Source organism: Cnephaeus nilssonii (genome assembly GCF_951640355.1).
Source record: "Cnephaeus nilssonii genome assembly, chromosome: 10".
In the NCBI taxonomy this organism is placed as follows: Eukaryota; Metazoa; Chordata; class Mammalia; order Chiroptera; family Vespertilionidae; genus Cnephaeus; species Cnephaeus nilssonii.
The window spans coordinates 53,300,050-53,324,644 of NC_137081.1; the positions used below are offsets into that span (position 1 = coordinate 53,300,050).

Below are 24,595 nucleotides of genomic sequence, written 5' to 3' on the forward strand. Positions count from 1 at the left end.
CACCATCATAAGAAAAACCTTGAAATCTTTCCCTTTAGGATTAAGAGTAAAGCCTCATTATGTAACTTCAAACTCTCCAAGAGCGATGGTGAGTAAATCCCAGATAATAGGATTAAAATAGGGGAAATCACGTTTATGATGCTGATGGAACAAAAGCAGTGCAAAGGAGGAATTCTAGACAATTGGTGCTTACGCCTTTAGGATCACACCCTTGGGCCATTTTTGTCAAGGGCAGCCAGTCATTAGTTTGTCTTGTAGTTTGAGCCAAAAAAGATATGCCAGTTGTCACTTCTGGAACTGCATACCCATGAAAATTCCATAGGGCGGATACTGATTGACTAAAGTCAAGAAATCCAGATTTATGTCTCATTTCCTTACATCCTGACCAAAAATATAATGTGTGCTTGTTCCTTTTAATAACTTTGAAGAAAAGCAGAACAAAAATCTCTGAAAAGAAATTCTATAAAATTCTGAAACTCCATACAATACAGAACTCCTGATTTTTGAGGGATCCTAATACATAATATCCCTGCTCCTTACTCCCAAGTTAGACTTGAAGTGTCAGGAAGGAAATAAAAATATTAGCTTTAGTACCTGTAAAGGTTAGTTGGGAAATGTGGCTAGGGTGCAGCTTCCTAATATCGTACCCCAGAATTGATTACATAAATGTGAGCACAACTGGATGGCCACTGGCTTCTCCCATGGCACCTGGCACTGTCACACACAGAGCACTGAGGAGCAGATCAAAAGCATGTTTCTGCAGGTGAAAAATGCCTGGAACAGGGCAGAACAAGGAGCTACTTATGCTCCAGTCTTCTCGGTCCTCCCCAAATAGGTCATTCCCCTCTGCTTGTTTGGGACCAAGGTGCTGCTCTAATAACAAACCTTCCACATCGAAGGAAGCAAGCTTCCGAAGGAGGACAGATGTACCTTCACCCCTAGCTCCATGCTTACTGCTTTTAACCCACTGACTGCTTGAGCAAATTTATCCTTTTAAAGGACATGTCCGGGTACTGTTTTATCCTATATCTCAATTCTGTGATAGTGTGTAATGATTTGTACATCTTGTTAAAATACCTAGTTTCTACACAGAGAACCTGCATTCCGTGTTGGAATAGATAGTAGACACTGGTGTGCCACCCAGACCTCCCAACATCAGGACCGAATCCCTCATTTCTCCAGCTGCTGAGAGTTCTGGTGGCTGACACCTCACAGCCCAGCCCCCTCCCCACCTCCTGGGGATTGCTCTCAACCCAGGCTATATCCAATGACTGCTCCACCATGCAGTATACACGCCAACCTCATTGACCCTATTCGAGGCAACTCTTCATGCCATCAGCTCCTGAGCTCTCAGGGAGTTGGCTGAGGTCTCCATTGTGACTGCACTAAAGCCCACCCTCCCTTGTCGCTCAACTGTATTCTAATACCTCCCCCCGAGATAAACTTCTGCCCCACAAAACTCCTTCTGGATCTGTTTCCTATGGAATGTGACCTTCCACAGCTTATTGGAAAAGGCAACTTATTCTATATAAATGTATTTCTTTGTGCATCAATTACTTTAAAAAAAAGATGCTGGATTCTATGCACCAGAATGAACTGAACCAAAAAGCCAGATTGAAAATATAACCTGGGTACTGGTGAAGGTTACTTCATAAAGACACAGCTAAAACTGGCCCAAACTGCGTGACATCTTCCCAGAAGGCCACATATCACTGCCACTTCCGGGTCCATCTGTAAATAGATCCGAACTATTCAGTATCTCTCTTGGAAAAGTGCACTGGCAACTCCTCCCTCACATCTGTTCTTGGAGTGGGCTCTGATCTCATGTGTGGTTTAAATGTAACTTAAAAGGTGGTGTTTACTTCTCTATGGGAGAAAAAATAGGTGCAGAATTAAAACATGTACTTGACATTAATCACAAATACTATTAGCAGTGCTCATTGCAAACTAAGTTATGTTTTTGTTCTCCTTCTGTGCACAGGCCCAGGCCTCCCCATCTCCACCCTTCATGATGGCCGCACTGATCAAGGTACGCTCTCCTGCATGCTGTTGTCCTGTCTATAGACAGCCAGCCTGACACTACCCTGAAGGAAGCCAGAGAGTTTCCACACCAACAAGGGGAAGTGTGATGGAACCCTGTTATCACCCAGCTGATTATAACAGAGTTGGATATTCTTTGAGTCAAACCAGATCATATAAAATTTAATAATTATTTGCAGTAAGAACCTGATATAACACAGATGAGTTATATCAGAGGGATTAATTCTATCTTCCTCAATCAGTTTTATAAAAAGCACAGAAGCTTAAAATTGGAAGGAAACTTAGGATATTTGGTATAACTTACAAAATTCCTGGGTTTTTTTGGTTTGTTTTTGTTTTTTTGTAACATTTCAAACTGGAGACAAATTCCAGATATAACTCCAGTTCAAAGCAGGGGGTGACTATCATTCTAGCTTTTTTGTTTTAACAGCTAAGTCACACTGTTGTCACATATGAAAGCCCCAAATTTGGAGGCTCTCTCCATGTTCAACTGCTACCAAGATAGTCCTCCTCCATCCTATATTTGTGATATTGCTTCAAAATAGTTCACAGATCACAGATTACCCTTTTTGTTCTCAGCAGAGTTATCCAAGTGTATAATTGCCCCAAACCTGTTCCTGGAGTTCTCCATACATTTGATGTACTTTTAAACAGAATGATAGGGTTGAAGCTGATGATGACTAGGGACAAGGAGAGACTTCAGCACTCATGCCTGCAGTCACCCCTGCACAGCTACCGTGACAAGCCAGAAGACTGCTTTGGGATGAGATTGGCAGTCAGCTCAAAGGCTCAAGGATAGGTGAAAATAAGGGAAGGAGGAAGTCAGAGTCAACTCCGCAGTTCTGGGCAGAACAGGCATTGTAATAACGGGACTGTGAATTTAGTTTCATGTTGAAGTTTTTTGTTGTTGTTGTTGTTGTTTTACTTTGGGTCTAATAATGAAATACGTTTAAGAATAACATTGTATTTCTTAGTTTGGCACATCTCAATCTTCAGAACGTAAAGCAGTTCCACTTTCAAATCTGTAACTTTTTTATTTTAATGGAAATCACTATAAATGTGTAATTCCCATTTTTTCATGACTGCAAAATAAAGGTCAGCTTCCCTTTTCCCAGACACCAATTACTGTAGGGCTCACGAAGCTTCATGACTTTACCTAATACTTAGAAATATACATAATACATATTATGTTTATATGTTTTCCAACTTGCGAAATAGAATGCAATTTTTTAGAGCACAGTTCTGCAAATGTGTCTAATGATAAAATTCTCCAGAGATGTTTATTATAAATGCTCTGAGGCTCTTCCCAGAAGATGCAATTCAATAGATCCTAGATTAGGTTAGGTAATCTGTGTTTTTAATAAATTCCCAAACAAATTTTGGAATTGCATTTTATAGCAGATGGTGTGTCTTCTATTTATTTGTAGTTTTTTCATTCATTTCCCACTGCATTTGGTGGCACAAATCTTCATTCCACAGATCTTTATTAAGCACTTCTCACACTGTGCTGAATTATAGATTCTTAAAATGAACTGGTATTGGCTCAGATATGGTCTCTGTCCTCAATGAGAATATAGATCAATGGAGAATGCAAATGTGTGAATGGACATTAGGATGCAGTGGGGTACAGTATTAATAGCATGGGAAGCACATAAGTAGGGCAGCTCAAGGGTTTTGGGTTGAGAAATGTTTCTTAATGATAGCTATATCAGACTAATGACTCATACAAGTGAAGGAGGAATTGATGCTGCTCGGTCAATGTAATGATATTGATGTTGTTTATTGACATTAACCACATGGCTACCATGATCATGGAAGAATATAGACAGCAGAGTGGGGAAAATGAGTGAGGGCAGGGATAGTGGAGAGTAAGCTTAGACTGAAGCTGTGTAGAACACCAACACCAGAAATGGAAAGAGAAACATGAATCTGTAAAGAAGACCAAGAGGGAACAGAAGGAGGAGGACAACCTTGAGAGTATGTTGCCATAAAGGGCGGGGCAAAAGAGGATCCCTGCCAAGTGCTACAGAGAGTGAGGCCTGCTTTAAATCCACGAATTTAGCAAGAGGGAGATTAGCATTAGTTTATCAGAGACGTTTCAGTGAAACAATGAAATTGGAAGCCAGACTGAAGTAATTTAATTAGGAGAACAAAAGGGGTAGAAGACTTAAGGAGGGAGGTCCCTGAGAGGTTAGGAAAAGATGGAGTCCAGAGACAGGTGAGGGGATTAATCTCTGGCATTGAGAAAAGAGAGTGAAGAATTATGGATGCAGTTGTATGAAAGCTTGAAGACATTGCAGAAAATAGTACAACAGCTTCATTTTCTCTGCAGGGTGGGTAAGGTCATTTGAAAACAACAGATAGTACTTCAACCAGATGCTGTAGAAACTCAGAAGAGTTGGCACTTGACATTGAGGGCCCTGTTGAGGATTAGTTGCTTCAGGCACAGCAGGTGCTCATTAAAATTACCCAACTGATGGAATGACCTCATTTATCAGCTTTTAACAGATTCTTCACATAATTTAATTAATAGGCAATATATGCTAGTTAATATGATTTAACCAAAAATCTCATCAAGGATCCATCATTCTTACCACTTAGTTTTATCATAACAAAACGTCTACAAGTATGCAGAGAAGACATACTGCATGTCAGGTACTAGGTACTGAGTGCTGGGCACTGCATAGGCAATACAATGAGTGGAACAAGATAAAAGGTGCACTCTGGACTATGGCACTCCTTTGTCAGATTACAGGCTTTTAATGCAAAGCTACATAGAGAAGCCCAATTGCCATCCCCCCACTCCTCACAGCCCTATAAAATTCCATTTTGCTCCAAGGGGTGAAAAAATTACCCTCTTCTTAGTAAAAATGCAACCCTAGACAGTAAAATTATTAGTAAACTTTTAAATTAAATTTGGCATTTCAGTAAGTCAAGAATCAGAAAAGTTAAATAACTAGGGACAGAATGGAGATGAAATCAAAGTCAAACCAATCTGGAAACACTTACTTATTGTCCAGAGATGTGTTGGGAAAATGATAATAATAGTAATAAATAAATAAATAAATAAATCCTATATAATAAAAGGCTGATATGGTAATCAACTGAATGGTGGAACAACCAGTCGCTATGATGTGCATTGACCACCAGGGGGCAGATGCTCAACGCAAGAGCTGCCCCCTGGTGGTCAGTGCACTCCCACAGGGGGAGTGCCACTCAGCCAGAAGCCGGGCTCATGGCTGGCGAGTGCAGCAGCTCCCGTCTCTGCAGCAGGGCTAGGGACCCCTCAGGAGATGTCTGCCTGCCAGCGGAGAGCAGGCCTAAGCCAGCAGGTGGACATCCCCCAAGGGGTCCTGGACTGTGAGGGGGCGCAGGCCGGGCTGAGGGACCCCCCACCCCCCAGTGCATGAATGTTGTGCACCGGGCCTCTAGTAAATCAATAAAACAAGCAGCCACATTGTGCTTGCTTCACATAGGATTTCCTGTATCCATGATAGTTCAACATATAGAACCCACACAGGGAGAATGAAGAGCAGGCTTCATTATACTCAGAATTGTGTATTCCATTTATTTATTCATATATATATATAAATATATGTAATTTATATATATATAAATATATATATAATTTATTATATATTTATTTTATTTATTCATATATATAAATATATATAATTTAATGTTGACTTTTTTTTTTAATCCTCACCGAAGATATGTTTTTTCATTGATATTTTTAGAGAGAAAGGAAGGGAGAGAGAGAAGGGAGAAACATCAGTGTGAGAGAGAACCATCGATTGGTTGCTTCCTGATGCCCCTGACTGAGGATCAAACCCGCAACCTCAGCATGTGCCCTGACCAGGAATGAACCTGAAACCTTTTGGTGTATGGGTCTATGGGACCATGCTCCAACCCACTGAGCCACCCAGACAAGGCTAGTTTTATCTCTTTATATATATTTATTCTTTTGCTAATACTCACCCAACGATATTTTTTCCATTGATTTTTAGAGAGTGGAAGGAAGAAAGAGAGAGAGAGAAACATTGATGTGAGAGAGACACATTGATTGATTGTCTCCTGCACCTGCCCTGATGGGGGCTGGATATTGAACCTGAAACCCAGGTACCTGCCCTTGACCAGGAATCAAACACACAATCTTTGGGAACATGGGACAATGCTCTAACCCTGATCACACTGGCCAGGACTGGTTTTAACTTTTAAGATGACATAAGTATCTCTTTCCTGATGGATTATCCAAAGTTAAAATGAAATTTATTATGTGTCTTATACAAGTCACACCAAAAACATCTATAATTGTTCTAAGATTAAATATAACATGTTGGAGCAAAATGCCATGAATATATGAAAACTGAGAGTTACAAGGGAAGTGGTTTGGCAAACTTAGGGTAGCACCAAGTACTCCTCCTCCAGTTCCTCATCTTCAAGGACTACTTTTTTAAAAGGCAAAAAAACAAGAAGTTCACAGGATGTCTTACATAGAAACCTCGATATTTCAGAAATTATTCAGACCCGCTTTTAAAGAATAAGGCTACAAACTCTACATATTATATGAAAGTTTAACTTTTCTCTAGAAGATGCCTGGTATAGATTCCAGCTCAAAATAAAGCTTACAAAAAGCCCTGTATTGCTGAAAAATGGATTTGTTCAGCTCAAAGATTAAAGTGTGAAATATTACTAAGCTTAAATATAAACAGCTGTTTTTTTAGAGAATGTTTAAGGTGAAAGACAGAAAGAGATCATAGTGTGTATATATTGATGTTTTAGTAAGATATATAACTACTATGAGAGAAAGAATTTGAAGAAATAGGATGAACAGTAATTCAATACAAAAAAGGAATACCCTATATCAATCAAGTATACAGCAGGAAAGGGTTAAGGGAGAAATACATATTAAAAAACCGGAAATGTATTTGAAGCAACATGTTAACATTTTAAAACAGCTTTCATAACCACTTAAATAATTATTTTAAATTTGGGGTTTCAGAAATATAGATTTTATTTCTCCTGCTTTTAGTGAGTTATAAAATAAATGTGACCAACTCAGGTCATATTTATGTTAAAAAAAGAAAAATTAGAGATGGGAAAATATGGCTTAATAAACATTCTTGCTTCTGTGATTCTGCTCAAAATGTGTTTTGATCCTGTAAGACTCCGTTTAGGAGATAATGGTTGCCGTCCTCCCTAAGCTCATACCTGGTTTAAAGGCTGGATTCAAAACATGCTTGCCGGTGTGAAACTCCTGAAGCCGTCCTTATGTTGTTTCCGTTTCGGCCACATTAAACACAAAGGCATTTTTAGAAAGGAATTTTCAGATGGAATGCTGCTAATTAAAAATGGACATTTTCTTTTTTTAAGAAATTAAAATCCTGGAAGAAAACAAGGAATTGGAAAATGCTTTGAAAAATATCCAGCTGCCTAAAGAGGAAATAAAGAAACTTGAAGTGGATGGAATTAGTAAGATCTTTTAAAAACTTCTCTTTTCCAAATATGAAGTTGAACACGTATCTTGCTTTTAAAAAATGATACCGTAAATATTATAGTCCAAATCTGACATTATTAATGGATCTTAATTAAAACAATCTTTCTGTAACAACAGTTACAGTTTCACAAAATATCTTTAATATGCTTGTGAATAGAGTTGATCTTATACTTTTCTATTGTCCTATTTCAGGGTTGATTTTTTTAAAGAGCTTATCTAATTTTAATTATAGAATGTGTGTTTCTAGTAAACCAATAACTCAAGATTTCTAGTAATTCATAAATTAGACAAAACATGTAAAAATTTATTTAAAACATATTCTGGATTCTTAACAGTTTACTAGTGACAAATTGATTTTATGTTATTAAAGGAAATAAATAATACTGTGAGTATACTGTAATAATGATTTTTCTCTTTTTTTTTTTCCTAAGCTTTATGGTATAAGATGATTTTTCCTCCTCAATTTGACAGATCAAAGAAGTATCCCTTGCTAATTCAAGTGTATGTAATATTTTCTTTGGTATAAAAATTATTTACTGAAAATATGTTGGATTAAATACACATTTATGAGATAGAATGAACCACTCTCTTTAGTAAGATTTCCTATTGATGCTGTTTTTATATATTCCTCCACTAATAAGAGTAAATAAAATATGGCTATTTAAATAGATTGAGAAAGTTTTGAGATTTTAGATGGACTTGCTTGCATTTGCTGTGTTGAATTTCTTTCGTATGGCAAATTGCCGAATGTGTCAGAATACCTTTGAGATAAATTGCAGCCAAAAAATAATATTGTAAATCATCTTAGCATCTTATGTAATTGAGTTAGAAATGAAATAAGGGAATGGAATACATTTAGTGGAATAACACCCAAAATCAGTGCTGACCTACACACAATTTGCTTAAAACACCATGCATTTTTTTTTAGTATATCTTATGTCTGCTTTTAGCAAGTGGCAGGTGGCAGAAATGACGAAAAACCCACACATATTCCTTGAAATGCCAACCCTAGATGTATCCGTTTTGGGGAATAGGAGAGGCTGTGTCCCAAAACAACTTCCTTGTAGCAAACCTCTGGGAAAATCCTGGTCCTCTCTTGATTTTGAGCCAGTTCTAATGCCACTGTTATTGAAATTTTATCATACAAATGTACTGGGAAATACTAAAGGCAATTCTTAGCCATTATGGGAAGTTGAGTTTTACAAAGGAATCAGAGATTCTATTTTTTTCTTTTCTTTAGGTATGGTGGTCCCTGCAGTCAGAGTGTAAGGTCTGTGTTTGCTATTAGTTGGATATCTTATCTTGCAAGTAAGGAAGGAATAGTCATTGCCTTGGTGGATGGTAGAGGAACAGCTTTCCAAGGTGACAAACACCTGCATGCAGTGTATCGAAAGCTGGGTGTTTATGAAGTTGAGGACCAGATCACAGCTGTCAGGTGAGCACCTGTCATTCAGACAGAAATTGATGTGCGACAAAAGTCATGCAATTACTATTACGTTTCTCATCCTTAGTGACTTAATTCTTTTTTGTCTATTTTTATAATGTCCATTTTTTTCAACTTCATCTAACGCTATCATTAATCTTAAAGGGATAATTTTGTCCAAGATGAGAAAAGTATTATTCATGGAAGAGAGCTGATAAATGTGTAGAAAACTGATTTATAGTGATAGTGCCAAATACTCTCTTTCGATGTTTGTTATTCTAATATCCTTTCATTTATTAACATGACTCACAATAGCAGAATAATGTGTATAACTCTAGGGATGGTCTGTGTGAAACCAAACAGCTGAATTTGCCAAGTACTGTGGATTCTAACTCACAAATTTAGGAATTGGTCAAGATTTCATCAGCACTCTATACCTATAGATGTTTAACATTTATTTATAATAAACCAGCTGTGAAGCACAGTTGTGTTAGCATAAAAGTGCTTCCTTATTTTCATTTGACAAAAAGTTCATTTAAATTACAGAAATTATATTATGAAAACATTTAGAGGAAAGACAGGATATTACCTGAGTCCTTCTTCTCAACTACATTCTCAACCACAATTTATGAATCAATCATCTTTTCCTTAAAAAAACACACACACACAAATTATAGTCATCAATATTGTTGCTTATTTGAAAACACTGTTCAAGATTTTTCTGGATATTTCTCTATAGTTGGGTTTCTGTTATTATTGGTATGAGTAGATGAAGGTAGACAATCGTAGTTTATAAATGTAAGCGAACACAGGCTGATGGCACTCTTAGTCACACTGTGTCACACCAAATAGCAATTTAGAAAATTCATTAGTACATTTCTTTGATCATCTTAATGTTATTAATAGTCATTGATTTCATTCAGCATATACAACACAGATTGTATTTTACATCTAGGAGCCAGGCCCAGACAACACTTTTCTGTATTTTGTCTGTAATCAAAGCAGAAAAGTTTAAACTCAAAAGTAATTATTTTTTAAAATAGAAAAGTAATCATAACCCATATGTTTTCCAATTTTTCTTCCATTCTGTGAACAGTAATACACACAAAAAATTTGATTAAAAACAGACTCTGAGTAAAATCTTACAGATCAGTAAGTAGATTATCAAATAACACTTCACAATCTGTAGGGCATCATTCATGCCTATGTTGTAGGAAGTTCCATCTTTCTTCCGAATCCAGATTTTTTACCTTTCTGCTATTAATCTTGGGAGAGTCTTCAGCCTGATGGAGAGAAATAGAAGAGGTAGTTCAAAGAAAAACTCCACAGGGAGATAAGTTTCTCATATAAAGACTATGGTGTACCTTACCGGGAATATTAACACAGTTGTCAGCATTATAGACCTAATTCTTTTCACACTGAGGCTCAAATCTATTTGTATTTAAACCATGCAATAAACACCAAGGACAGATAATCCTGAGACCACATCAAAAGATAGAGATGTAAATTGTGCCTAACTTGTAATCAGTTAGATATTTTCCAAAATTCATAGAGCTAAAAAGTGGTTTGTTTTGGCATTGATTAAAAAACAGTTCCATGATCATCATTTTATCACCACAACCTACCAATAACAATAAAATTTGACATTATATTTTTGTGCATTTATTTGCCACCAAAAATGTAGCCTTCAAATTTAAAAATACATCAAGAAACAACACAGATAGCTTCTTAAGAGGTGTCCCTTGGATGGAATGGAAATTTAAACCTGCAGCCCATGTATAAACCTTAAAAAACATTGTTATTTCTGATGTTCAACATGTAGCACAAGAAGCCAAAAAGTCTACTGATTTTCACAATAACATAAATAAATGTCTTTGGCATTTAGAATTGCAGGTGGACCAGTGGCAGTAATTGGCTACCTTTATCTCCAGTGAACTATTTTTAGAATGGAACCTAAAGAAGGTCTCCTGCTACAGTTCAGGCATATGTTCATTCATTTACTCAGCCATTCAACAAGATCAAATATTAATGCATGCCATTGAAATACACTCTGTATAAAATTGTGCAGTTTACAATCTATTTTCAATGTACTTACAATCTTTGTAAAGTGGTTAAACCACCTACACTCTAAAGGGACAGCATTGCTGTTCAATAAAACTTTCAGTAAACACCCTCGTGAACAAGAGGTAGCTATGTGGTCCACACCAAGGACCTATGCAACAGTGAAGATGCCAGTTGGGGCTGGCCTTGGCTTTGCTTGAAACTTATTATTCTGCATAAGTGACAGGGAAGCCTTGAAACTCAATGCTTTGAGAAAACAAAAGCTAAAAAGGATAGATTTATAATGATAATCCTGGAAATAACTCAACCACAGGTTTCCCCGAGAAGTGTTTTAGGAAGCTGACACTGAATGTCTGACCTAGGGAATTGGGATTACAATCCCTCTGTGGTAGCCCTCAAATTATCTCCCCCAAAAGAATGAAATTTGACCCTGTGAATCTCTTATAAAATTCAATCTGGCTAAATTTTTTACATACTAAAATAAAATCATATGTATATGCTTGGAAACAATAGTAAATTCTAGTCAGGGTCAAAAAAGAGATTCAAACAAAGAAAAGCAGGAAAAAAAGTTTAAAAAGAAAATGCATAACCTCACAACTTTTGACTACACAAAGGAAATCTTTCAAAGGAGATGCTTGTGAGGTCAAAGAATAAGTAAAACTGGAACCTGCTTTCTTCGGGCTTCTCTGCAAATGTTACATTTGTGAGAGCCAAAGATTCTGGTAGATATAGAGTCAACTCTGCTCATTTGGGATATATTTGACATATTTTACATTCCCACAATTTGGACATTTTATATAACTTGAGGTTAATAATAAGGTAGACTTATATGATAAAAAATATCTCATACTATTATACTTGGTATCAATAAGAGCATTTCTAAAACAGAATAATAATTGATCACTAGAATTCCAAGTTGACCTTTGGTCTAGGGCCATTTTTTATGAGAGAAAAGTTGTAAAGTTCAGTCCAGCATCCCAAATTAGAAAAACATGCTTTTTCATTTGTTACTAACATTTTGTTGATTTAACCACACTATCAACAGTATTTCTGATAACCCTTCTGAAAGCTCTTTAGAAATTGGAGGGAGGTTTTATAGAGCCTTGTTGGTTCCAAACTGCTCATATTATCTAGGTAACCTTTAACCTAGTCCTACCACATTAAGTGTTAATGTTTCATTTCCATGTTAACTATTGCGCTATCATTTCCTATAAACGTCATCATTTCAGAATAAACCTAGGAAGGGAGCTGTTAAAAATTTCCTGTTCGCGTGTATCACCTGTTATTTGCTTTTACCCCAGATACAAGGTTATATGATTGCTAGCCTCTGGGAGATCATAAAAATCACGATTGATTTTATGGCTCAGAACTGTCTTCAAGCAGTAGTGTCAAGCTTACTTTTTTAACAAAGGAAGTGAACCTTTGCTTCTTTCATTGGATTTTTGAAGTTGGAGGAAGAATTGCCAAAATGCCACAGTTGGCTGCACATTTTCTCTGCTTTACCATGATCGGCATCCACACAGGTAGCAACTTCCCATTTGCTACTGCATTTCTTCCCTGTACACTCCTCAGTGTCCCTCAAAGTCGGTGTTGGGTAAGCTGTGACTGATGGGGCTTCTTCCCATCTGTTTGTCCCGGGCATTTACCCAACTCCTCTGCGCACTGGAGATGTACACGTCGAATCAATGCAACGAGCAACATGGTCACTGTAGAGAAGCTCATTGTTTCAACTAATGAAAATCACTCCATCCTGCCCTAGGAGAAGAGCCAGAAAGAGCACTAACATAGCTGAAAGGAACAAAAAATTTGTATTTTTCTGGAGGCATATCTGTCACTCTGTCTCCTCCTCTCCTTCCAGTTATTGTTGCATCCTGGCCTCTGCAATGGCTCGTCCAATTTGCCTTTTTCTCCCTTTGCTTCTGTTTCTCTGAGAGTTTCCTGAGTTTTTATCACATCATTCCCGAAATAAATCACAATTGCTCTGGAACACCAGCCCTCAAGGGGGCATGGGATAAATTAGCCTAAAATAATTAAAATATTCTTTTAATTATTTGTAAATGCAGCCTGATTCTGTGTGTGTGTGTGTGTGTGCGCGCGCGCGCGCCAACCTTGCAAAGTTACATTTCTGAGGGCTTCCCATGACTTTTAAAGGTTGCCCTTCAGTATGCCCCTTGTTCCTAAGGAGAGATTTCTTTTCAAAATAGTTTTCAAATGGAGGTTCTTCTGTGATGGAGCTCAACTGAATCATGTCCATGTGCTAAAAGATACACATCATTGTTCATACCATGATAAATTGAGGGTACTGAAGTATGAAACGGGAGAGGGATGACTATTTTCCCATGGATGGATGTGACCAAAAATGAGATGGTGATTATCATTAGCATCTAAGCAAACAAGGGCATAATAAAATAAATAAAATCTTAAAAAGCAACAACAAAAATATTATTTTGAAAAGCTGGGGATTTGGAAATATGGTCCTAGTCACTGTGCTACTACCCCTTGTGTTACTGTGAGCCTGTCTCTTGACCTCTCTGAGTTGCACATAACTCACCCACACACTTAGGATGTGAGGCCTTCCAGCCCTGAAAAGCACTACTCAATAGATGGACACTGGAGTCTAGAGGATCCTTTTATCTTTTGCAGAAAACATGATAATATTCTTTTAATTATTTGTACATGCAGCCTGATTATGCATGTGTTTAAACAAAGAAAATGTAGCGCTTCTATTAAGTTTTTGAATTAAATATGCTTGTGTAATGAAGTAAATGTCATGTGTACACACTTAAAATTCTAAAAATTTGTTTCTTTTACTTTAGAAAATTCATAGAAATGGGTTTCATTGATGAAAAAAGAATAGCCATATGGGGCTGGGTGAGTTGTTTTATATGTTTTATGCTTGTTATTCAGTTCAGCAATCATCATTTTCTAAGTTGTTCGCTTATAAGATTTCTCATGAAATGTTAATGTTGCAACATAATTTAATCTGTCAATGAAAACAGTCAATTTTAATAATCTGGGCTTCAAAGTAATGGCTATAATTGTTTGTTGCTTTCCCTCCCCCCTCCTCCCGCCCCAAATCATTTCATTTCTTCCCTGTATAGCAAATTAACTCATGATTAACACATTTCTACTTAGTGTGGGGTTTTTTTGGGTATTAGATTATATTTTAAGGGACTGAATCATATTTATCTGAGGTTGAATTTCCTTTGTCATATTCAGGTTAATACATACCTTTTATTTTATATTTCATGATTTTATTTTTATGAAAATCTAAGCTAAAGTTTGAAATTATAGAAACATTCAGAATATAAATACCCTAGTATCTTTTTTTATCCAGGTCATATCTTGTTTGATTTGGGGGCAGCGGGGTAATCAAAATTTTTTACCAAACCTAATGTTACTTTGTGCTAGTTATAGGTCCTGACAATAATTTCCCATCTCTAAGGAACTGTGCAGGTCTTTTAAAGGAAGTAGCAAAAGTTATCAGTTATGGTAAATGAAGCCACTAAAAAGTTTAGAGAAATATTGGAAAGGATTTAATTTGCCCACTATAAATTATGATAATTACTCTTCAAGAAAGATTTCCTGTTTCACTTTTTGGTCTGAATTTGTACATTTGCAAGTCAATTTGCAGCCATTTGTGCTTGCGTTGTTTTTCTTGGCTGTTTTCTGTGAGAGCGGCCTGCACACGATGGAGGGAATGAAACCCAATATTGAAGGGAATCTGCAGAATTCAGCGCAAATCTCAGCTCAGTGACCAGATGAAGAGCTGTTGTGAATTTGTGGAAAGTTGTTACTTCAGGCCATTTGGTGCTTCTTAAAACCATCAAATGTTAAGTATCTAAACAGAATGAAATTCAAAGGGTGTAAATAAATAAAATACTTTATAGTGAAATATTTCAGATAAGACCCTTCCTACCATCCATTTTTATGAAGTTTTCTAAAGTAAAGCTTTGAAAGATTCAAATTTCAAGCTGAATACTCACATATAATCATTAACATTTCTCTTAGAATTTTACTATGCTTTTATTGTAGGCTTTGAAATAACCATAAAGTGGAACATTTAGTTTCATTTCTGGAACATTCTAAGTATTAATTTGGTAAAGAACCATCTATGTGGGATGATTTTAGGAACCCACTCATCACCCAAAAATATATGTATATCAGTCTGAAATTCTTCAATAAGAGATTTTCACCATATCTGTGCAATGCTTCTGGAAGAAATTGTGTATTAGGCCCCCTTTATTGCTTACTTTTCAACATGGCAGTGATTGTGAGGTGGGAGAAGAAATGAGTGAACTGCTAAGGGATATAACACTTGAGCAGCCCCTAAAATCAGCAGGAAGACCTGGGAGTTCCTGAAGGAAAAAGACCTTAACACTGTACTGCTTTTATTAGTTCTTTAAGTTTAAGACCAATTCATATTTATTAATCCACCCATCTTATCTTACTGCTCTTACAGGAATTACAATGTTTTGTCTGTCTCTTGGTTTCTCCCATAAGAATGTAAGCTCATCAAGGGAATGGACTTTGTCTTTTCTTTAGCTTTCTTTTCAAATGCTTAGCACAATACTTGGCCATGTCACACATCGATGATGTTGTTTATATTGAATTTAACCCTATAAGTCAATGTTTCCTCAAATGTGTTCTATTGGTGACAAGAAACCTTTCAAGAAAAGGTTCTCTGGTCCAATAATTTGGTAAATCATAAATTCTAAATAATAGAGCCTATAGGCTCTTGGAAAGGAGTAGTAAGGAATCCTGTTAGCCCTAGCCGGTTTGACTCTGGATAGAGCCTCGGCCTGTGGACTGAAAGGTCCCAGATTCAATTCCAGTCAGAGGCACATGCCTGGGTTGCGGGCTCAATCCCCAGTAGGGGGTATGCAGGAGGCAGCCAATCAATGATTCTCTCTCATCATTGTTTCTCTCTCTCTCTCCCCCTTCCTCTCTGAAATCAATAAAAGTATATTTTTAAAAAAGAATCCTGTTAAATTTTGTGTAATACAGTATTACCAAAAAGTATTTGATTCCAGGGATACCTCTTTGAGAAGTGCTCTGGAACTCAGTAGAGAGTGGAATTGGTGTATCAGAAAGATTCTTGTTACAAAGTAAAGGATGGTCTGTGGTGCGGGGAGGGAGTGGGCTAAGGAGTGAGGCAGCAAGTAATACTGGCAACAAATACCAAGGGCCTGAATTTAGGCAGCAAAGTAGGGGTGTGATGAGGTCATAGCTCTGAATGCTCTTCTATGGTATGGGAAATTGGAGAGGGAAAAGAGGAAGACACTGAGAATGACCATGAGGGTTATTTGGCTATTATTGTGTTCCATATTTGGGAAGGAAGTTTCTGATTCCATGAAGTTTTAGGCATGCTAGCGGTCTGAGAAATGTACTATAGCTAACCACACAACATTTTTTGAAGTCAATTGGTCAATAAGCTGCAAATCCTGTTTCCTTCCACTATCCAGATTAAGAAGAGGAGAGGAGGAATTTTTATCTTACCCTTTCATTTTTTCTGGCTTACACAAACCAAAGTCCAGTCCTGTTTTTAGCTGCTTATTATCCACTATGCCCTCAGTACTGGGCCTGGAAAGTGTCTGCTGTGACAGAGGTTTTTAACTGGGCAGTTTTGTCCCTCAGACGACATCTGTCACGTCTGGAGAGATTTTTGGTTGTTACAACTGGGGTGGTACTACTGGCATCTAGTGAAGAGACACCAGGGATGCTGTTAACTATCCCACAATGCACAAGACAGATCCCACAAAAAAAGAACTATCCAGCCCCAAATGTCAACAGCACTGAGGTTGCAAAATCCTGGTTTATGCGGACAAAACTTGGAGCAATTATTTTCTGATGATTGAAGAACAGTGGGGGTTTTGCCTAAATTATTAGAATAACAACCTCATTTATGGGATTTGCTTTGTTAATATAGGCCTAGCCAGGTGGTGTTGAATAAGCATTAGTTCATGATTTAATCTTAGTTCCTTTCTCTTCTAGTGACTAATTATAAGCAATTTGAATTGCTATGTGTGATCAACGATGTAAAAGTAGGACAAATGCACCTCTAATGAGACTACATTAGATTCTAACCTTAAAGCCCCCAAAGCATTTGCTCTAGTGTAGGGACGCAGAGGAAGTGGCACGGGCTGTAGAGCCAGGTGTCCTGGGGCTGATCCCAGCTCTGCTGCTTACTGAGTATATATCTAAGCTAAGTTGACTCTGAGCCTCAGTCTCCTCATCAGGAAATTCATCAATAATTTCTTCACCCCTGGGAGGGTTAGATGAATTAATAGGAAAGTCATATATTAAACAAATATATCCCTTCTGTGTTTTGGGTCATATTTCCCAGTGCTGGGGATATGTTCATTAACAAGACAGATAAAAATCTCTACCTTTCTGGAGTTGGGAATGGTTGAGAGAAAGACAATAAGCAAGATAAATAAGTAAAATATTTAGGATATTAAAATGATGTTAAGTGCTCTGGAGAAAAAAAAACCAAGAAAGAAGCATGGTGTGCAGGGTTGATTGATTTTTTCAATTAGAAGGACAGGTGAGCCCCCCCCCACTTTTTTTTTAAGTTAAGACTCAAAATAAGAAGGAGGTAAGCCATGCTGATTTCTGGGGTAAGAGTATTCTAGGCAGAGAGTGGCATCATTTGCAAAAGTCCTGGGGCTAGATCATGTTTGGAGAGTTCAAAGAACATGAAGATGGGCAGTGAGCAAGGGGGAGGTGGGAGGTGGGAGGTGGGAGGTGGGAGGTGGGAGGTGGGAGGTGGGAGGTGGGAGAAGGGAGACATTGTGTGGGACCACAAAGACCTTTGCAATAGGTTGGCCATACAAACATTAGCTCATTGTTATTGCCTGTAGATAAAATGTTCCAATATGCATTATAGTTCACATAAGAATATTCCATAAACCCCTAAAAATTCTGTGCCCTTCTAAAAATGCTCTAAAGACATCCTTCATTTAAGCAAAATGGCAAGGCGTCTAAGTGCAAAGGACAAACTTCTAGAATTCTCATGGCCAATCTGCTCTGTGGGTTCTTTTCTTGTGGCAGCCACCCACTCTGCCTTGGAGCCCCACCCATGGGAGAGCAGAAAAAAGTTAACTCTGGTGTTTTTTCCCCTCTTCCTTTGTACAGAGGAATAAGCTTAGCGAGGCTGCCTGAGAATTTAAAGTATACCTTCTTTTGTTGTGCTGCCACAATAGTAGTTTTGTTCTCGCACATTCTTAGAGACAGTGTTTATTCATCCTGAAAACATGGACATTTTATTTAGATACAGCAGTATTACCTAATCCCTGAGTAGATACAGATTAAGAATTTCTAAGATTTTGAACAGCAATGTTCAAAAACCTTTTGCTCTATGCAAATGCTTTCAATTTCCAATCTCACTCCATGCTATTTCCTGTTCTGAAGCATAGAAGAGGAGAGGCAGGACCCAGTATTGTTATTTGCAGTGAACACACTTTCCCAATAAAACCATAAGCAACAATGGTTTTTCTAATGGACTTAAGCTTACCCTACTCTCATTTGAACCTGCAATTAAGAAGGAAGGAAAGATCATCTGGTTCAACAATACTTGTTGCTAACCTACTCGTCAAAACAAAACAGTTGGGCATCAGAGGTGAAAGCTTGAACTTGATAGTGATTTTCACTTACCAAAATGATTTTGCAGCCCAAGTGTTTCTTCTGTTTTTAAAATATATTTCCCCTATTGCAACATGTTTTAGTTTTCCTCCATGTAGAATAAAAAAAGAGCCCATGGTAGAATCAGAACTGCCTCTTTTATTCTGTGTTTCAGAGTCAGGGGTCTCGGTAAAACGCCCAGCAGCTGGAAACATAAAACTGTAAACTAGGTAGAGAGTTCTTTCTTTAACTTTGCATTCAGCAAGATTGCTTAGCTTATTCCCCCATTTCATGTGTTTTGTGGGTTCAGATGAGAGCCCTGGCACTCACCTGCTGCCATTGTCACCTTTGTCCGTCTGTCTATCCATCTGGCCATCTGTCTTGCTCGGTAGAGTTCTCACTCTCACTCTTTCACTCTCTCTAAAGACAGACTTTTCTGTACCAAAAGGCGGTAGGATCCCTCCTGACCTGAGGAAAATGATTTCCATAAATTGTGGTAATAATATTTTAAGAACAAGGTACGTCCTTAGTTGGAGGCTTACACTGACCTCTTACGTCTTGTGGGGATGTCCCAACATTGGGGCAAGAATAGCACCAAGACTCACTTCCTAATCTGGCATGCACACATGTGTGTGTGAAGGGGGAGGGAGTGTTTCATGTTCTAGAACACGGCTTAATCCATGTTTCCAGGAGAAGTACCACTCCCAGCTGTGCCTACAGATCAGGGAGAGATGCGACCTGACTGTGATGCTCTGCTTCGTTCTTCATATTTTAGAAAAAGGTTCATGTTTCCAAGCGACACGGGCAGACAGCTGCTTCTGTTATTAGAGTCCCTTTTCTGAATTACCTATTGATTCTTAGCGAAGAAAAGTGATGAAATCTAACCTGCTCTTGACTCTGAAATTTGTATTTCCATGTGTACTTCTTTGTTTTTCTATTGTATTTGTGAGAGGGTGTGTAAAAATGTTTCAAACACTAGTGGCTTTCCCTTCTTTGAGCTGCCTTGCCAGAAATCCTTAAATCAGAATATGTAACATGACATTATACACAGACCCTGGCCATGTCTTAAACAATGGTTTAAGGTTCTTAAATCCTTCCCTTGCTGTTCTGTTATGAAAATAAGTAAATACACAGATACAAGTTCTGCCTCACAGGACTTTTGCAAACTATGGGAAGTAGCTTGCATTTACATTTTGGGAATAATCTTTTTTGGTGCATTTCTTTTAAGTCAAATCCTGTTTTTGCTGTAGCAAGGCCCTGGTTGGAAAAATATAGAAGAGAGAAGGGAAAAAAAGAAATGTTTTCAGAAAAATTACAATTATATCCATCTTTTAAACTGCTCCTACCATGTGCTGATCAACACGCCAAGTATTTGTCATTTACTAGGGATGAAATTAGTCACCTCTGGTGGGGCTTGCTGCCAAGGGTGTAAGGTAATTTAACCCGCCCTATCCATGTTCCCCAGCTCTCCTCAGCACTTATTGTGAGTAAAGTTGCTGTAAAAATATAGAGGAGAATTTGTGAAAGGAAATGTGAGATTAACTCATACCAATGTCTCCACAGTCCTACGGTGGTTATGTTTCATCACTGGCCCTTGCATCCGGAACTGGTCTTTTCAAATGTGGGATAGCGGTAGCTCCAGTCTCCAGCTGGGAATATTATGGTATGGAAACATTTCATAAATGTTGCTGCCAAAGCATTTAACACATAATTACTCTATATTTGAGGTTGCTAGGAAAACAAATTATGCAGTAAAATTCACCCCAGCATCACCGGGGAAATACAACGTATAAACAAGATTATTTATATGATTCATTATAATCGTGTTGTAACAATTAAAGACATTTTAGAGTGGAGAAGACTTTTCCAAAATCCAACATATCTTCTTCTCTCACTAAATATTGCTCCTCCTGCTGAACCAAACCTTTAAAATCAGAGCTAATTGTGTTTCTGCAGACACACAGTTGCAGCATAGCTGGCTTCTAAGCACATCCTATACCAAGTCAGATGAAGGCCAAGTAATTCATGTCTACACCACAATCTGCAGCTTCCAGCTCCGTTGCTCCAGAGATCAGAACAATAACTATCTGTTCAAAAAGTACACCTCCCCTGCTGCCTATTTTTTATAATTCATATCAATGCAGGTGGCTATTTGGAATTAACTCTAATAATTTTACAAAAATTAGCTCTCATCAGACCCTCGTCCCTGTGTTGGGGTAGAAATGAGACAGTTGTGACTTGTAGGGAATCCTTATTCAGAAAAAAAAAAATAATGTATATGTGTGTTGGGGCACAGATGTCTATCCCAGATTATTTAAGACACGAAGGAGAGTAATACAAGTGGCTGCATTTGTGATTTCTTTTAAATAAAATCAGGTCATCCCATGGGGTCATTTCTAGCTCAACACTCCCTCAACGGACACACTTTGGGTAGAAGTGAAAAAGCTACAAATCAGCCCTTTCTAATGATAGATGCTCCCGTTTCCATAATCTCCTCCTCCGTTCCCTCGGTAGCCCAACAGAGGGAAATTGTAGAGCAACAGCCTTGGGTGGAGCATCGCAGTGAAGGACAGCAAGAACCTTCCTGAGCAGCTACGCACGGGAGAACTGAGGAGCAGTTATCAAACCAGGGGGTCTCGTGGGTCAATGAAACGACACATGCCCTATGCAAACAGCATGTTCTTATATATTTTATAGCATCGATCTACACGGAGCGATTCATGGGTCTCCCAACAAAGGATGATAATCTGGAGCACTATAAAGTAAGAACCTTTTGTTATATTTAGGCCATTAATTTATTTCAGATGTGCACAATAATTTTAAAGCTGTCACTCAGAGTTTTCACTTTTGCTGGGTCCCCAAACAAATATGATGATCTTTTGTTTGCTGCAAAACACCTCACTAGAAAGGAATTCACTCCTTTCGGATTTTATTCTTTCTTTTTCCACCCTCCCTCCCACCCCCAACCCCTCCACAGCTTGAGCAGGCATCATTTATGCCTAAGGTCTCACTCATATGTAACATATGACACATAAACTTTCAGTTTTTCAAACCAAGAATCAGATGGAGGTAATGCAAATGATGAAGAAAATGTGTTGCTCTGACTCTTAAATATTTATCAACCAAAGCAATACATAATTTCAGTATTGGTGCTAAGTCCATTGCACAATGATTTAGCTGGTTTTCTATTAGAACTTGCAGCAACTAAAATGTTAATTTTTCCTCTTTTCCAGAATTCAACTGTGATGGCAAGAGCAGAATATTTCAGAAATGTAGACTATCTTCTCATCCACGGAACAGCAGATGGTGAGGTTTAAGCAAGACTCTTACACATAAAAATACTGAGCCAGCATCACTTTGTTTAAGAAACATTAAGCATCCTCCTATGCCTGTGCTCAGGGTCAGTACCTAAGAGTCAGGGGCATTTCCATAAACGAGTGTGATTCCGCACTGCTGACAATGTCAACGGCATGACTAGATAATTGTCGGTGTTCATTTCCAGGCGGTACATTGTCACTCTGCGCTTTCTGGTATTTAACAGCACTTTAACTCTCTCTCTTTGTTGCAGATAATGTGCACTTTCAAAACTCAGCACAGATTGCTAAAGCTCTGGTTAATGCACAAGTGGATTTCCAGGCAATGGTACATAATTTCCTTTCATTCATGTTCACGGCCTTAGACCCCTAAGCTAAAAGGAGGAATCTTATTTTTAATTCTTAATTGTTTATTTTTTTTTACAAAACCTAACAAACAGGCGGAAGGGTAGAGTAGGCATAACATTAGCAAATGAATCTTGATCTTTTGTTAACTCCCTGAAGGACACTAGGCAAGTCCTGGCCCCTCTGGTGGTCCCGGTTGAGTCCTGTATAAAATAAAGGCATCCACAAGATTAGATGATCTAGCTCACACATCCAATAGTTTTGTGATCCTATATGCTAGGAGTCCCTGCAAAACCCGGGAGTCCCAACGCAGCTAGAAGATTCTGTTTATTCTGTAAGAAGCAAGCGCAGGAAGTTATCAGAGACCCCGAGGCTCCCTGAAGTCATGCCGCTCCACTCAGTTAGAGAATCTTTCCTTCCATGTGTCCTCAGGCCCTGGCATATGTGTGGCCCACCAGGGGACTCCCATTTTCACTGAGTGAATGACTGAATGAGCTAATTGTAAAATCCAGGTTGCATGAGGAATGGGAAATGAAAACAGAGGAAAATTATGTAAAAACCGACACAAGAGAGACAATCCCTAATGCCTATCCTTCCCCCTCTTAGGAAGCCTAAATTATTCCTCACTTGCTTATATTAAATAGAATCCAGAAAAGGAAACCCCCACCTTTTGGAAATTTGTTGTGTGTCTATTTTTTTAATAATGTACAAAAGGTGAGATTTTTCCCAGTCTTTTTTTTAAATATATTTTTATTGATTTCAGAGAAAAAGAGAGAGGGATAGATAAAAACATCAATGATGAGAGATAATCATTGATTGGCTGCCTGCTGCACACCCCACACTGGGGATCAAGCCCGCAACCTGGGCATGTGCCCTGACTGACAATTGAACCATGAGCCACATGAGCCGGGCTAGTTGGTTTTTTGTTTTTGTTTTTTATTGCCACCTCCCAAGGTAAATTCAACTTATAAGTTCATAGTATTACATCACGACCACTAGCCGCTTTTATTTAGTGAAAACAATAATCTTACCAACATCTCTCCAACAATAAAGTTTAAATCTATGGTATCATATTTCTGGGTTTTTAAAATGGTACTATTTTAACTCCTATAAAGGATGTTTATGTTGATACGTGATTTTCTGCCACAGAAAGGAATTAGAGTCAGAGACTAAAAGCCTCACGGGATGTCTGCGCTAGAAGGAACCTGAGGGAAAATCAGATCCAACCCTCGCATTTTACAAATGAGGAAACCAAGCTCCAGACCAGCAAAGCAATGGACCCAGCACAGGAGCTCTGGGGTCCGTGCCTCCTGATCCCGGGGACGCTGGCCCCTGGCAACGCTTAGCCACAGAGATCTAAACTATAGTTTAAAGTAGATGAAACTGTAGTGAAGGTTAATAGACCTTTAAATCATTCCCCTCCAAATGCTTACATTTGTGTATTCGGGTGTTCTTAGGTAGAATTTCAACTACAATATTAGAAAAGTTAACCAGGTCCTGGAGCCTAAAAAGGTCAAAGCATTGTGTGGCTGCAGGAATAAGGCGGCTTCTTCCTTTTGTGTTGCAGTGGTACTCGGACCAGAACCATGGCATATCCGGCCTATCCACAAAGCACTTGTACACCCACATGACCCACTTCCTGAAGCAATGTTTTTCTTTGTCAGACTGAAAACGGTGCCGATACAAGCCGGTATCACCATCTGAACACGTCAGATAAACGCCTCAGACTGTTTGCTTGTGTTACTCTTTATGCTGTTAAATGTTGGTGTAAACAAACAAGGGAATGTTGTTCGAATGGCTGGCAAAAAATTAGGTGGACTCGGGGGTTCAATGGAAATATCGTTTACATGTTTCTGTTACTCTGTGGAAGAAGAGAAAAGGGAGCCAGGCCTTTTGCTTCAGACACAGTATTTTAGCACCTGTTTGAGGGGGAAATAAAGTCAGAAGTTCAAATGCTGTTATCTTGTCTGCGCTCATGGATTTCAGGTTCCAGTCTCTATTGCAGAAAACAAGGGATTCTGCGAGGCAAGGGCATGCGTAATATCAGGGTGGCTGGTTGACGGAGGGGGATCCAGAGGCAGAGTGGGATGTTTTGTCATGAGAACTCTAATGCTGGGTCAGAGTACCACAGCATTGTGCAGAGATCAGTCAGAGAGGCGCCTGTAGAGGAACTCTGATGTTGCGCCTATGCGCTCCCTCCAGGAAAAGTTTATTGCGTGTCTCCCAAAAGACGTCCTCGTCATTGCTAAGAGCATAGTCAGAATTTTGCACTTGGGCTCCTTTTAAGAGATG

At 38.4% G+C, this 24,595-nt stretch overlaps 1 protein-coding gene across 1 annotated transcript in view; it reads left to right on the plus strand.

Moving 5' to 3' along the window:
* FAP (fibroblast activation protein alpha) overlaps positions 1 to 24,216 on the plus strand; it is a 71,616-nt gene extending 47,400 nt beyond the window's left edge. Inside the window, exons 17-26 of the mRNA XM_079783270.1 lie at positions 1,982 to 2,029; positions 7,414 to 7,512; positions 7,969 to 8,038; positions 8,778 to 8,972; positions 13,838 to 13,892; positions 20,208 to 20,307; positions 21,342 to 21,406; positions 21,878 to 21,950; positions 22,213 to 22,286; positions 23,871 to 24,216. Coding sequence (XP_079639396.1) covers positions 1,982 to 2,029; positions 7,414 to 7,512; positions 7,969 to 8,038; positions 8,778 to 8,972; positions 13,838 to 13,892; positions 20,208 to 20,307; positions 21,342 to 21,406; positions 21,878 to 21,950; positions 22,213 to 22,286; positions 23,871 to 23,972 — 881 coding nt within the window. The 3' untranslated portion in view covers positions 23,973 to 24,216. The remainder of the gene's footprint in view (positions 1 to 1,981; positions 2,030 to 7,413; positions 7,513 to 7,968; positions 8,039 to 8,777; positions 8,973 to 13,837; positions 13,893 to 20,207; positions 20,308 to 21,341; positions 21,407 to 21,877; positions 21,951 to 22,212; positions 22,287 to 23,870) is intronic.
* Positions 24,217 to 24,595: the final 379 nt, after the last annotated feature.